This window comes from Urtica dioica, chromosome 5 (assembly GCF_054948205.1).
Source record: "Urtica dioica subsp. dioica isolate 48M chromosome 5, U.dioica_male_clone48M_v1_H2, whole genome shotgun sequence".
Taxonomy (NCBI): domain Eukaryota; kingdom Viridiplantae; phylum Streptophyta; class Magnoliopsida; order Rosales; family Urticaceae; genus Urtica; species Urtica dioica.
The window spans coordinates 42,626,224-42,638,471 of NC_142760.1; the positions used below are offsets into that span (position 1 = coordinate 42,626,224).

A 12,248-nucleotide genomic window follows, 5' to 3' on the forward strand; every position below is an offset into this window, starting at 1 on the left:
GCGTCCCATTCACAAGCACAGACAGTTGAGGTAACACAATTTTGGGTTTCTATTTTAATATAAATTACCATATTTTGTGACAGTTGTGTCACGGAGTGGATTCACTCCGTGACAGATGTGTCACGGAGTGGATTCACTCCGTGACAGATGTGTCACGGAGTGGATTCACTTCGTGACACATCTGTCACGGAGTGGATCCACTCTGTGACAGATGTGTCACGGAGTGGATTCAATCCGTGATAGATGTGTCACGTACTGGATTTACTCGTCAGCCAGCTTACTTTGTTATTTTGGTCATGGACAGTCCCGGCTCGACTCTCTCGAAAACTCAGTTGGAAATCTCGACGAGCGTTTCCGCTATATGCAAGACGACTATAGGAAGTTCAAAAAAGAAATTTTGGACGCGGTGAAGAGCTACAGAGTGGCTCTTGATGAACTAGATCAGTACTACGATTGGAGAAACGAGTTACAGTTAGAAAAGAAGCGCCGGGAGAAGAAAGCGGCCAAATTGAAGAAGTGGGAAGAAGAGATGGCGAAGAAGAGAGCGGAAAAAGAAAAGAAAAAAAAAAGAGGAAGAAGAATATGTTGAGAAGCTGAAGAAAATGCAGGAAGAAGAGAAGAAAATGCGGGAAGAAGAAGAGAAGAAGCAGAGAGAAGAAGAAGAGGATAAGAAGAAAGAAGAAGAGGAGAAGAAGAAGAAAGAGGAAGACGAGGAGAAGAAGAAGAAAGACGAAGAAGAGAAGAAGAAGAAAGACGACGAAGACGAGAAGAAGAAGAAAGACGACGAGGACAAGAAGAAAAAGGACGATGACGGGGACAAGAAAAATAAGCAGGACAAAGACGACAAGAATAAGAAGGACGATGGCGCCAAGAAGAGCAAGAAACCGGAGGAGAAGAAGGATGGCAACCAAAAGAAGAAGAAAAACGAAGTCGAGAAAGGGAAAAAGAAACAAACCAGTCAACAAGAGGTACAAGATATGCAATAGACATATTATTTTGTTGTTTAAAATCTTAAATGCGGAGATGAGTGGATTCACTCCGTGACAGATGTGTCACGGAGTGTACTTAGTGCGTGACACAGTGTCACGGAGTCGCTGAATTTCGTTATTTTGATTACACTCATGTTGAACTAAATGATTTTGAATGGTCAGGAAGACGAAAGTGATGTCGAAAACACACAAGGTCAACAATCTTGGGGTGATGAAGATTCGTCTCTCAGTCTAGAAGCCCAAATGAATGCAGAGGCTATGGAAGAGTATGAGTTGTTAGGGACACAGGGGGTTCAAGAGGTACCTCCATTAATTTGATGGTTGAACTTAATTCTTGACTTGTTTAGAAGCATATAATTGTTATGGTTGAACTCAACAATAAACTTGAACTCAACAATAAACTTGAACTCAAATAAGCATATAATTGTTATGAAATATTATTTTATGGTTGAACTCAACAATAAACTTGAACTCTATTTCTCTTGTTGGATAGATATATGACTTGAAGACACCGAATCCCGCCCATATCCTTATTGAAGACTCGCCTATCAAGAAACATTTGACCCGGCAACGACGCAGCCCCGATAGGTTTACTCCTTCCAAAAAGGCGTTGCCTTTTCTGAGGTTCACGAATGCTCCGGACGTGCTTCCTGATGAACTGCCGCTGTCGGAGGTAACCAAACGACCGGACCAGAATGATGTTGACGTCATGAAGTTGTGGTTCCAAGTCGGCTTGAAGAGGGGCCACAAGAACATATCTCAGGGCAAACCAAAATATAAGCCGGAGGAAGAAACCATAGTGCCTTCTATGGAACTTGGACAGATCGCTATCAACCAGAAGACCTTCTTCTACAACATGTGGCACGAGGACGGTTGGTTGTCTGATCAGGTATTAATGTGTGTCAGTCATTTTTAAAATATGTCTTGTTTTGCAGCTCACTTCGTGACAGATGTGTCACGGAGTCAATTCACTTCGTGATAGATGTGTCACGGAGTCAATTCACTTCGTGACAGATGTGTCACGAAGTGTACTCAGTCCGTGACACATCTGTCACGAAGTGAATCCACTCCGTGACACATCTGTCACGAATTGAATCCACTCCGTGACACATCTGTCACGAACTAAAGTCACTCCGTGACACATCTGTCACGGAGTCAATGCACTCCGTGACACATCTGTCACGAAGTGAATCCACTCCGTGACACATCTGTCACGAACTAAAGTCACTCCGTGACACAAGTGTCACGGACTGAGGTATTTAGTGCTTATGTTTATCTTTTGTCGTGCAGCATGTGGACGTCGCGATGTACTACCTCCGGAAGAAGAAAAAGGCGGGTTTGTTACGTCACTCCTTCACCATCATGTCCACGGTCTTCTTTAAGTATCTCCGAGATAGTTACACTCAGTTCAATGCTAGTCAAGATTCGGGTGTATTCTTAAACAAGAAACTGAAAAAATGTGTCGTCGACCACATTATCGGAGAGTCTGGAGCGGAGCAACTGGTGGACCCATGGGACGGGGTCGATGACGTCTTCATCCCTGTAATAGATGGCGGACACTGATATCTTCTTGTTGTCAACGTGCGTTCAAGGTGTATAACAGTGTACGACTCCATGAGTTCCACCGGTGGACACCAAACGCTCGTGGACACTGAAGTCATAAACTTGGCCACCATTTTGCCATATGTTCTGCATGTCGCCGGCGTTCTACTCTCCAATGAAGAAATATTCAAGGTCGTCCACTACGATCAAATGCCACAACAAGACAATGGGTAAATATTTTAATTCTTAATTTTACATTCTTAATGACACATATCAATTAAAGCATGCGTTTTTTGTTCCTTCAGAAATGATTGTGGCATGTTTATGATCAAGACTGCCTAGTTTTTGGCGCACGACCTTCCATTGTCTGATTTGAAACAGGAGGACATGATCATGTATCGACAGAAAATGACCACCGAATTATACCGACACAGAGCGCTAAAACTACATACGCGTGGAAATGTCAATGTTGAGGCAACTTGAAATTATGTGTTTATGATTGTACGCATGTGTTTATAACTTTATATATGTATTCTTAGAACTTCAATTTCTTAGTTTAAAAATGTATGTATTGTTTATAACTTTATATATGTATTCTTAGAACTTCAATTTCTTAGTTTAAAAGTGTATGTATTGTTTATAACTTTATATATGTGTTCTTAGAACTTCAATTTCTTAGTTTAAAAGTGTATGTATTGTTTATAGCTTTATATATGTGTTCTTAGAACTTCAATTTCTTAGTTTAAAAGTGTATGTATTGTTTCGAAATCAATTTATGTATCACGGAGTGATCTCATTTCGTGACAGATGTGTCACGGAATGAGATCACTCCGTGACACATGTGTCACGGACTGTGTTCACGTCTTAACAATAACATTGTTTCATAAACCATTCTTAACAATACACTCAATACCAATAAAGTTCAAAACATTCCAAATGTAATACCTAGCAAAACACAAAGGAAGTTCTAGATATTCAATGATAAAACGTGTCGAATTACAAACCAAACCAATGTCCCATCCCCGGAGCCCTCATTTCCGGTGGAATTGGGTTGCGACACGTAGCTCTATTGTGACCTACACCTCCACAACGGGAACATTTACGAAGCGGGGCATCAGATTCTCCAAGAGAGGGAATCCTTCTCTTCTTAGGTCTACCCGCCGGACGACCTAAGAAGTTAGGCGGATTTACTTTGATCTGCTTGATTTCGTCGGGAAAAGTCCATGACGATTCACTTCCTTGAGGATGAATAACCCCTGCATACGCCAATTTCCAATACTCGGTCGTGTAGTACTCTGTACAATAGCTCTCAACTGGTAGGTTGCGTAAGCGACAAGCCGCAATGGCATGGACACATACAAATAGATCAGTTTGAAATTCTCGACACGAGCACGTCTTATCAATCAAGTTCACTGCCCATGGTGTTCCTTCTGTGTCTAAAACCTCGAATTCGTATACTGCAGAAGGCCGGACCTAAAACATAAGCAAAAAAAAGTTTAAACATAACCACTCAGTCCGTGACACATGTGTCACGAAATGACCCAAGTCCGTGACACTAGTGTCACGAAGTGGATTCACTCTGTGACACATGTGTCACGGACTGAAGTCTTGTGTCACGGACTCGGGTCACTTCGTGACAGAATTTAAAAATTAAAAACACACTATAACCTGCATATTTGCCGAGACAGCAAGTTTTTGTAACATTTCGGTATGATATTTCATTGACAACACACTTTGAGTTGATGCCGCCTTTTCTCGTCGTTCGTAGAACCAAACTTGCATTCTCTCCCTCAACCAATCAAGGCACTTCACTATTGGAAATGATCTTGCTTTAACAGTTAACGCATTCAAAGACTCTGCGTTGTTTGAAGTTACGATCGTATACCTTGATGTCTTGAAAAAACAACGTGCCCACTTCTCATTTCCTACTTCGTTGACAAGGTACGGACGTATCAACGGGTCTTCCTTGTCTAACATGCGCATAAACTTTTGATATTCAAATATAGTATACGCTTTTGCTGCACCGTAGAACTTCCAATTGAATTCCTTGCCAAGTTTTTTGAATTTCGCCTTGACGTTATTCTTCACGTGGTATGCGCAAAAACCATGTTCTGCTCTTGGAAAAACTTTCTTCGCGGCGTTAATGATTCCGGTGTTTCGGTCGGATACGATGACCATGTTATCCCTCTCCCCCAATGCTTCCTTAAGTTTGTTGAAGAAATAAAACCAGGACTTGGAAGTTTCGGACTCACCAATACCATAGGCAAGCGGGAATATTTGCTCATTTGCGTCCATCGCGGAAGCCGTAAACATGCTGCCCTTGTGATAGTTTGTCAGGAAGGTTGCATCAACAATTACAACAGGCCGACAATACTTCCATCCCTCTCTGAACGGAGCCAAAGAAACGAAAAAGTACATGAAATATTTATGACGGTCAGTTTTTAGGTCGATGAGAGAACCTGGATTCTTTTGCTCTAACATGTACTTGTATTTTGCAAGAGAGGCATATGACTAATCATCCGTCCCATACAAGGATTGTATTGCACATTCTTTTGCCCTCCATGCTTTTCTGTATGAAATTTTGACTCCAACCTCTGTTCGCATGTAACTCTGAATCTCCTTTGGGGTACAACTATGTACAGTTGGATCAATAAATTTGTGTTTCACCCTCTCTCCAACGAACTCTGCAGTAGCTTGTGGTTGCCCTTTTTGTCTTTCCTCCACAGAACAAGTGTGCTTTGGATCATATCTTGAACCATAAACACATACACACGATCAAAAAAAATTTAAAATTAAAAGGGCATACATTTCCTGACATATCTGTCACGAAGTACATCCACTCGTGTCAGGAGTGGATTCACGTCGTGATAGATCTGTCACGGACTGATTCATCTACGAAGAGAAATGAAATTTCAAATAAAATCAGTTTTTAGGTCGTGAAATTTTACCTTCTAATTTCAAAACAATCCGTGTTCTTTAGCTTCACTGCCCGGACCGCCCAATCACAATTTTTACCCGCACAAATGACATGAAGTTTGAGCGGAGATGAGTTCTTCGTTTTGAACCGATAATGATTATTGATTGCATCCATCCGCAAATGCTTCAACAACGCCGCTTTGTTTGCATATAATCCTTTTTTTTTACACTTACCGGAGATAAAATATCCAACACCTCAATATCGTTACTCTCGACACATGTATTTGATTCGGGAGCCGTAACCGAACACCCCCCATTCTCTTGGCTCGATACATTCTCTTTTCTTTGTGATCTAGTTGGCGGCTGTGGTGGAAGAGGAGGCTCTTCCTGGTGTTGAGTCTGTGGTGGAGCCTCTATTGACAAAATAACTGGTGGTGGAGACCTTCTGGGTTGGGGTGTTGCCTGGCTAACAGTATTCATGTCATCCAACCCAACAGTATCATTGTCGAAAGCCTCCGGATTTGGTACGTCCCATTCACGTGCCTCGGATATAGGACTCGGCATGTTTGGAATGATCCTGCTTCGATTGCAACCAAATCCACTCTCGCTTGTGTTTGCTGTTGGAGTGGATCCAACCCATGGAGAAGACGCGCCATCCGCTTTTTTATCCTGAAATGCCTCCGGACTAATCTCAAGTACAAGATTCAACTTCGTCCGGTTCGGTTCGTTCTTCCTCAAGTACAAATAACATCGCAAACTTTCGTCGTCGTTTATGGTTGGCGGTACGAGCCCGTCAGCTTCATGTTTGACGTTGATTGAATGCGTTGCAGGGGTCACGTTCAACCGAGCATACAATGTTTGCATCAAACCTTGGTAATTCAATTTGGTAGGAAGTAAAAGCGTAAGAGTACCACCCTCTTGATATACGCCCGGTTTTACCCACTTCCCGCTATGCTTAGCATATAAACATATTTCCGCCATACCTGTATACGTTCACTCAGTATTAGAAATGAGTATTAAAAGACGGTTATTAACATGGAAAAACATCCAGTTCGTGACACTAGTGTCACGAAGTGAATCCAGTTCGTGACACTAGTGTCACGAAGTTCAACACGCCTGGTTGTACCCACTTCGTGACACCTGGAAAATTTCAACACTGAAATTCCAAACACCATTTTTGGCGAAGTAAAAACTCAAAAAAGCTTTGGAACACGTTCAAACTGAACGAAATCACCAAAAATAGCTCTTAGTTGTTAGAAGAACAAGCTTCTTACCCAGATTTGACGCCAAGATTTGACGGTCACCGGAGAAGACACTCGACCCAGATCTGACGACGGTGGCCGGAGAAGACTTGGACCCACGCTGAAGAGGGTGAGCGATTGAAGAGTGAGCGTGAATGAGAGAGATGCTTGGAGGGAAATGAAGATCTGAGTCAGCGTGAATGAGAGAGCTGCTTTGGAGCGTGAATGAGGGTTTTTTTTTCAGAGAGATAGTGAAGATGAGAGAGAGAGCGCAAGAAGGAAGATCTGAGGGGAGGGTAATTGAGGAAATTTTTATTTCTCTTTCCTAGTCAAAGTAACATATGTATCAAAATATTGGTTTTGGGCTAAATATGGTAAGTGACAACAAGATGGTATTATTGTTGTCAAAACCCCCTGGAAAATAGCTAGCTCAGCGCAATGAGACTTGGTAGTGTTTACTTTTCGAATCCAAGGAAAATAAGGCTCCGTTTGGAGCCCGGAAAATAGGAGGGGAAAGGAAAATGGAAATCTCTCCTATTTTACTCAGCGAACTCTTCTCCTCTATTTATAGGGGTCTTTTGGTCAAGTACGTGGAGTGATCAGTCTCACGTTCTCGACGATTTAAAGAGTAACCGTTCCCATGACGTGCGTAATGGGTGGGTATTCCTCGCCATGAGACGGGAGAGTCCCCGACAGACCACTCAACGAGGCGGCGAGCCACGAGACGGACATGAGAGATGCACTCAGTGACACAACGAGCCACGAGACGAACATGAGAGACGCACTCAGCGAGACAACGAGCCACGAGAGGAACAAGAGAGACGTACTCAGCGAGACAACGAGCCACGAGATGAACATGAGAGACGTACTCAGCGATACAACGAGCCACGAGATGAACAAGAGAGACGTACTCAGCGAGACAACGAGCCACAAGATGAAAAAGAGAGACGTACTCAGCGAGACAACGAGCCACGAGATGAACATGAGAGACGTACTCAGCGAGACAATGAGCCACGAGACGAACAAGAGAGACGTACTCAGCGAGACAACGAGCCACGAGACGGGCAAGTCTCCGACGGACCACTCGGATTCAAGTGTCACAAATTTAATTTTGTTAATAAGTCTTTCTACTATTTGTTGTTTTTCTTCATTAAGTATTTTGATGTTCCTGCTCATGAACTTTGTTGTTCTTTGTTTTTGTATTCTTATAAAACTGCTTAATCTTCAAAATAATTTTATGAGTTGAAATAGAAACACATTAAGTTGACGTTAAACCGTTCAATGGAACGGAGAAACATACATTTGAGACCTGATGATTAACTCATGGAAAAAAAAAAAACTTTGAAGGCTAGAATAAGAAACGGAAAATAATGGCACCGTACATTGGGTCATAATGTCATTAATGTTGACACTCTTAGATATAAGACTGATAGTAAGTACTTGAGTATTTATTCCTTACAAAAGATAGCACTTATATAAAGCTCAGAGAACAAAATAGAGGTGAATCCGATCATATATTACAGGAAAATAACAGAAAAACAACTACAGAATGATCTCCAAACAAATGCAGAACTCACAACGCCACTTCTTGTGCTTTTTCCTATACGTAGATAAAAAAAAGAGTTAGGATCTGAAAGTATATATATATATATATATATATATCAAAGAAAAAATTATTGAAAAGCACACCTTATTTCCTCTGCTTTATAATTTCTGCTAGAGATTTGCAGTGCCGTCGTCTAACGATCCTTTTTCGAAGCCAATAATCGAATCTTCTGCTGAAGAACACCGTGTACCCAACAGATACTCCGATTCCAAGACCCGCCCCGTATCCAATCATTGCAAATAACTTCCACGTTAGCGTTCCATTTACGCTTTGTTCGTCATCGTCACCGTTAACCTTTTGTTTGCCTTCCTCTTCACTGTTGCACGGCTTCGTCAAAGGAAATCCGCACAGCCCCAAGTTTCCGTTGTAGGTATCGTTGCTGAATGTGTCGAATTGTGTTCCTCGAGGTATTTTTCCGTCAAACTTGTTGTCGGATAGATTTAGAAAACTGAGCTGATTTAGATTCGAGGCCAATTGCTGCGGGATTTCTCCGACGAGCTCATTGGAAGAGAGGTCTAACCACTCGAGATTACTCAAATCTCCCAACGTGTGTGGAATCGGACCGACGAGGCTGTTGTGAGAGAAATTGAGGCCTTTGAGCGAATCCAGCTTCCCGATCGTTTTCGGAATCGCACCCGTGAATCCATTTCTTGAGAAATCAATCGTTGTGAACAAGGTTTGGATTTTCTCCAGCTCGATGAAGTTTCCTTTCATTGACACCGCCACAGAGTCTTGATAATAGCGAAACCTAATAAAATCATCAGATCCCAAGTAATCCAACTTATCTGTATGCGCACCGATCATCGCCTTAAAATTCTCAAAATATTTTACAGGCAACAGCCCCGCAAACATGTTGTCTGAGAGATCCATGATTCTCAAATTCTGAAAAGGAAAGCTTATATTGGGATTTTTTATTGCACCGTGAAATTTGTTAGACCTCAATACAAGAACTCGTAACTCTGGCAGAGACTCCAAGAACTGAGGAAAAACGCCATTGAGTTCATTGTTTCCGACATCTAAAACTTCCAAAAGCTTGGAGTTAAGCAAAGATCGCGGCAGCGGACCTTCCAATTTGTTTCCGTTGAGGTTTAGCGTTCTCAAAGAGCTTCCGTTTGAAAACGCTGAAGGAATAATGCCATCAAATTTGTTCATTCTCAAATCCAAAACTGACAAAGAGTTGCTGAAATTTCCAAGGCACGGAAAGATACTGCCGTTGAAGCTGTTGTTTGACAGGTCGAGAACTTTGAGAATATTGTGGTTGCAGATCAGAGATGATATTCCTCCACTCAATTGATTGTTGGATGCAAAAAATGCAACTGTAGACTGAGGCAGAATCGGAAGATGGCCTTGAAGCCGATTAGATCGGAGGTCAATGAATGCGAAGCTAAGATTCAGTGGAGGAACTGGGCTTATGTGTGAAAATGAGTTGTAAGAAAGATTCAGATTACTATCAAATGCATATTTGGATTTGGAGCGATTCCACACCCATGCGGGAATACTACCTTCAATTTTATTTTGGGAAAGGTCTAAATAGTTTAATCGCTCTAAGCTTTTCAGACCGTTTGGGAACTGAGAAATATTGCAAGAAGACAATCTCAAAGTTGAAAGAGTTTTTGACTTCAAGACAGTGTAGTTAGAATGGGGGATGGAAATAACAGATAAGCTATTAAAAGAAAGGTCCAGATGATAAAGTGTTCTTAGCTCTAAAAAATGTTCCAATATGACGACACCACTCAATTTATTGTTCCCTAGATCCAAGTCCTCTAGATTTGGAAGGGAATACAACCAAGTGGGTATTGTCCCATAAAGAAGGTTGTTGTTTAAACTTAAGGATTGTAAATTCAATGGAAGAGGTCCCAAGAGTTGATGAGTTGAAGAGTCACATAGAAAAGCTTTTTTAGTTGATGAGTTGCTACAAAGATAGGGTAGCTGGCCTTCAAATTTGTTGTATGAAAGATCTAACGAAGTGATTTCACTGAAACATGGAGAAGGAGGAGGAGGTGGTAGTCTGACATAACTACAATTTACTACAGAAAGAAAATTTATTTTTTTTAAAGCTTGAGATAAATAGGTGGCATCTATCTCTAATAATCTTATGTTGGAAAGCTCCAAAGAGATGAGTTGACTGGTCCAATTTTGTTTAGGGAATGAAACAGTGAGACTTGGGCAATCTACTAAAGAGAGATCTGTAAGGTTTTGCAGCTGAAAAATATGTTCTGGAAATCTCCCTTTGAATTGGTTGGAACGAAGATCAAAATATGTAAGAGAAGTTGAGAGGTTCATGAAAGAATTGGGTAAGACGTCAAACATGTTGATATCAAATAAACTCAAGCCTGTGAGAGAAGTTAGGTTCGTCAGGATTCGTTTCAAGCTACTTGTCTCGGCTCTTAACTCGTAATATTGACCAGAACTGATATCAAGGCTGAGCAAGTTAGACAAGTAAGCAAGTTCTGGAGGAATATGGCCACTGAAATTGGAGTGTAGAAGGGAAAGATGAAGCAAGCTGGGAAACCTACCAAAGTTGGGTGAGATTGAAGATCCTTTGAAATCATTTCCCGAGAGATCGAGAAATTGGAGATGAGTGAGAGAGAAGAGGCTGCTGTTGGAGTCCAGGACACCTTGTAACCCGCTGGGGAAGAGACCAACCACGTGACCGGTCACGTCGTCGCACGCGACTCCACTCCAATTGCAACAATCTTTGCTCATATTCCATGATTCAATGCTGAAAATATCATCTGTGATCATAATATGAAAAGAGTTTTTGAAAGTGAGCAAAGAAGATCTTTCATGAGGATGACAAAGTATTGGGGAAGAGTTTGTTGAAAAAGGATTAAGGAAGAAGAGAAACAGATGAATCACACACAAAACCCAACCCATTATCTGATCTGAGTAGTGATGAGATGTTATTTTATCACATTCGAAGATACAGCTTATATCTAAGTTCAAACAATAAATATCATTTTTTTTTTCAAGTCTTTAGTCTATTTTCTGGGTTTGAAAATTCAACACAAGAAAGTCTATCATCTGACTAACATAGAGAGATTAAATTATTGATGTGACAGTCTTTAATATTGGCGAACGCGTGGTTGACTAAAAGTCTCTGTGAATACTTAATGATGTGGTCCAACATTTTTTCATAATTGCTGATAAAACTCTTATACAAATTTCCAATAAGTCTTGGTCTTTTTTTTTCGTGAATTTGAAAAGTAAACGCAAGCAAGCCTATATCCAGACTAACATATCAATTAAGCTATAGGTCCCACCCTGTTGAATTAAATTTTTACCATCCAAGGAAAGAAGAAAACAAAAAAAATTTGGACATTCAACTTAATTTCAAAAAACGATTATTGAAAACAGAATTTCGCAAGTTGTGTCAAAATTCCATTGTAATTTCAAAACTCAAATATGTAAATTGGGACTTCCAATTTTAAATGTTCTTTTTGGGAGAAATGAAACCATCTTCTAAAACTGAAATATGAACAGAAAATTAGAAAAACAGTCGACTTAAATATTTGATGTTGTTAAATAGCTATCTTTGGGTAAATCTTAAATATATAACTACTTTCAAACGTAAATTTTTGGTAAATAGCCAACGTTTATTATATAAAAGTGACTATTTCCTTAAGATTTCCGTCTGAAAGTAACTATTTACCTAAGATTTATCAATCATTGGCTATTTAGCCATGTCTGGGCCCAAATATGAAAGATACACAAACTTCAAGCAAATTAATGGCAAAATAACGACATTGCAAATTAAAAATAATGGCTAAACCTTCTTAAAATAAAAAATAAAATGAGATATCCTTGACTATTTCCATGCTACCCGGCCTAAAAACAATTAGTACTTCCATGGAATTTCATAAAATAAAATAAAAATTCTGTACCTCAGAATGAACATGGAGTACCTCCGCGTTACCCGGCATCACAATATCCTTGAGCGAGACGAAGCTTGGA

The 12,248-nt window shown here is 40.6% G+C and overlaps 3 protein-coding genes across 3 annotated transcripts; 1 reads left to right on the plus strand and 2 right to left on the minus strand.

Annotated features, from left to right (window-relative positions):
• On the plus strand, nt 1-1,307 carry LOC149398722 (uncharacterized). Its single transcript, XM_089614653.1, has 3 exons — nt 1-30; nt 305-968; nt 1,152-1,307. Exons 2-3 carry the CDS (start codon nt 603-605, stop codon nt 1,305-1,307), a joined length of 522 nt encoding a protein of 173 aa, XP_089470779.1. The 5' UTR covers nt 1-30; nt 305-602.
• Nucleotides 1,308-3,527: 2,220 nt separating this feature from the next.
• Nucleotides 3,528-5,012, minus strand: LOC149398723 (uncharacterized). Its single transcript, XM_089614654.1, has 2 exons — nt 4,200-5,012; nt 3,528-4,004 (listed from the first exon to the last, which is right to left on the minus strand). The coding sequence occupies exons 1-2, from the start codon at nt 5,010-5,012 to the stop codon at nt 3,528-3,530; spliced, it is 1,290 nt and encodes a 429-aa protein (XP_089470780.1).
• A 3,001-nt stretch (nt 5,013-8,013) lies between these two features.
• On the minus strand, nt 8,014-11,480 carry LOC149398724 (receptor-like protein Cf-9 homolog). The gene is made up of 2 exons (XM_089615620.1): nt 8,378-11,480; nt 8,014-8,288 (listed from the first exon to the last, which is right to left on the minus strand). The coding sequence occupies exon 1, from the start codon at nt 11,169-11,171 to the stop codon at nt 8,379-8,381; it is 2,793 nt and encodes a 930-aa protein (XP_089471746.1). The 5' UTR covers nt 11,172-11,480; the 3' UTR covers nt 8,014-8,288; nt 8,378.
• Between the last annotated feature and the right edge of the window lie 768 nt (nt 11,481-12,248).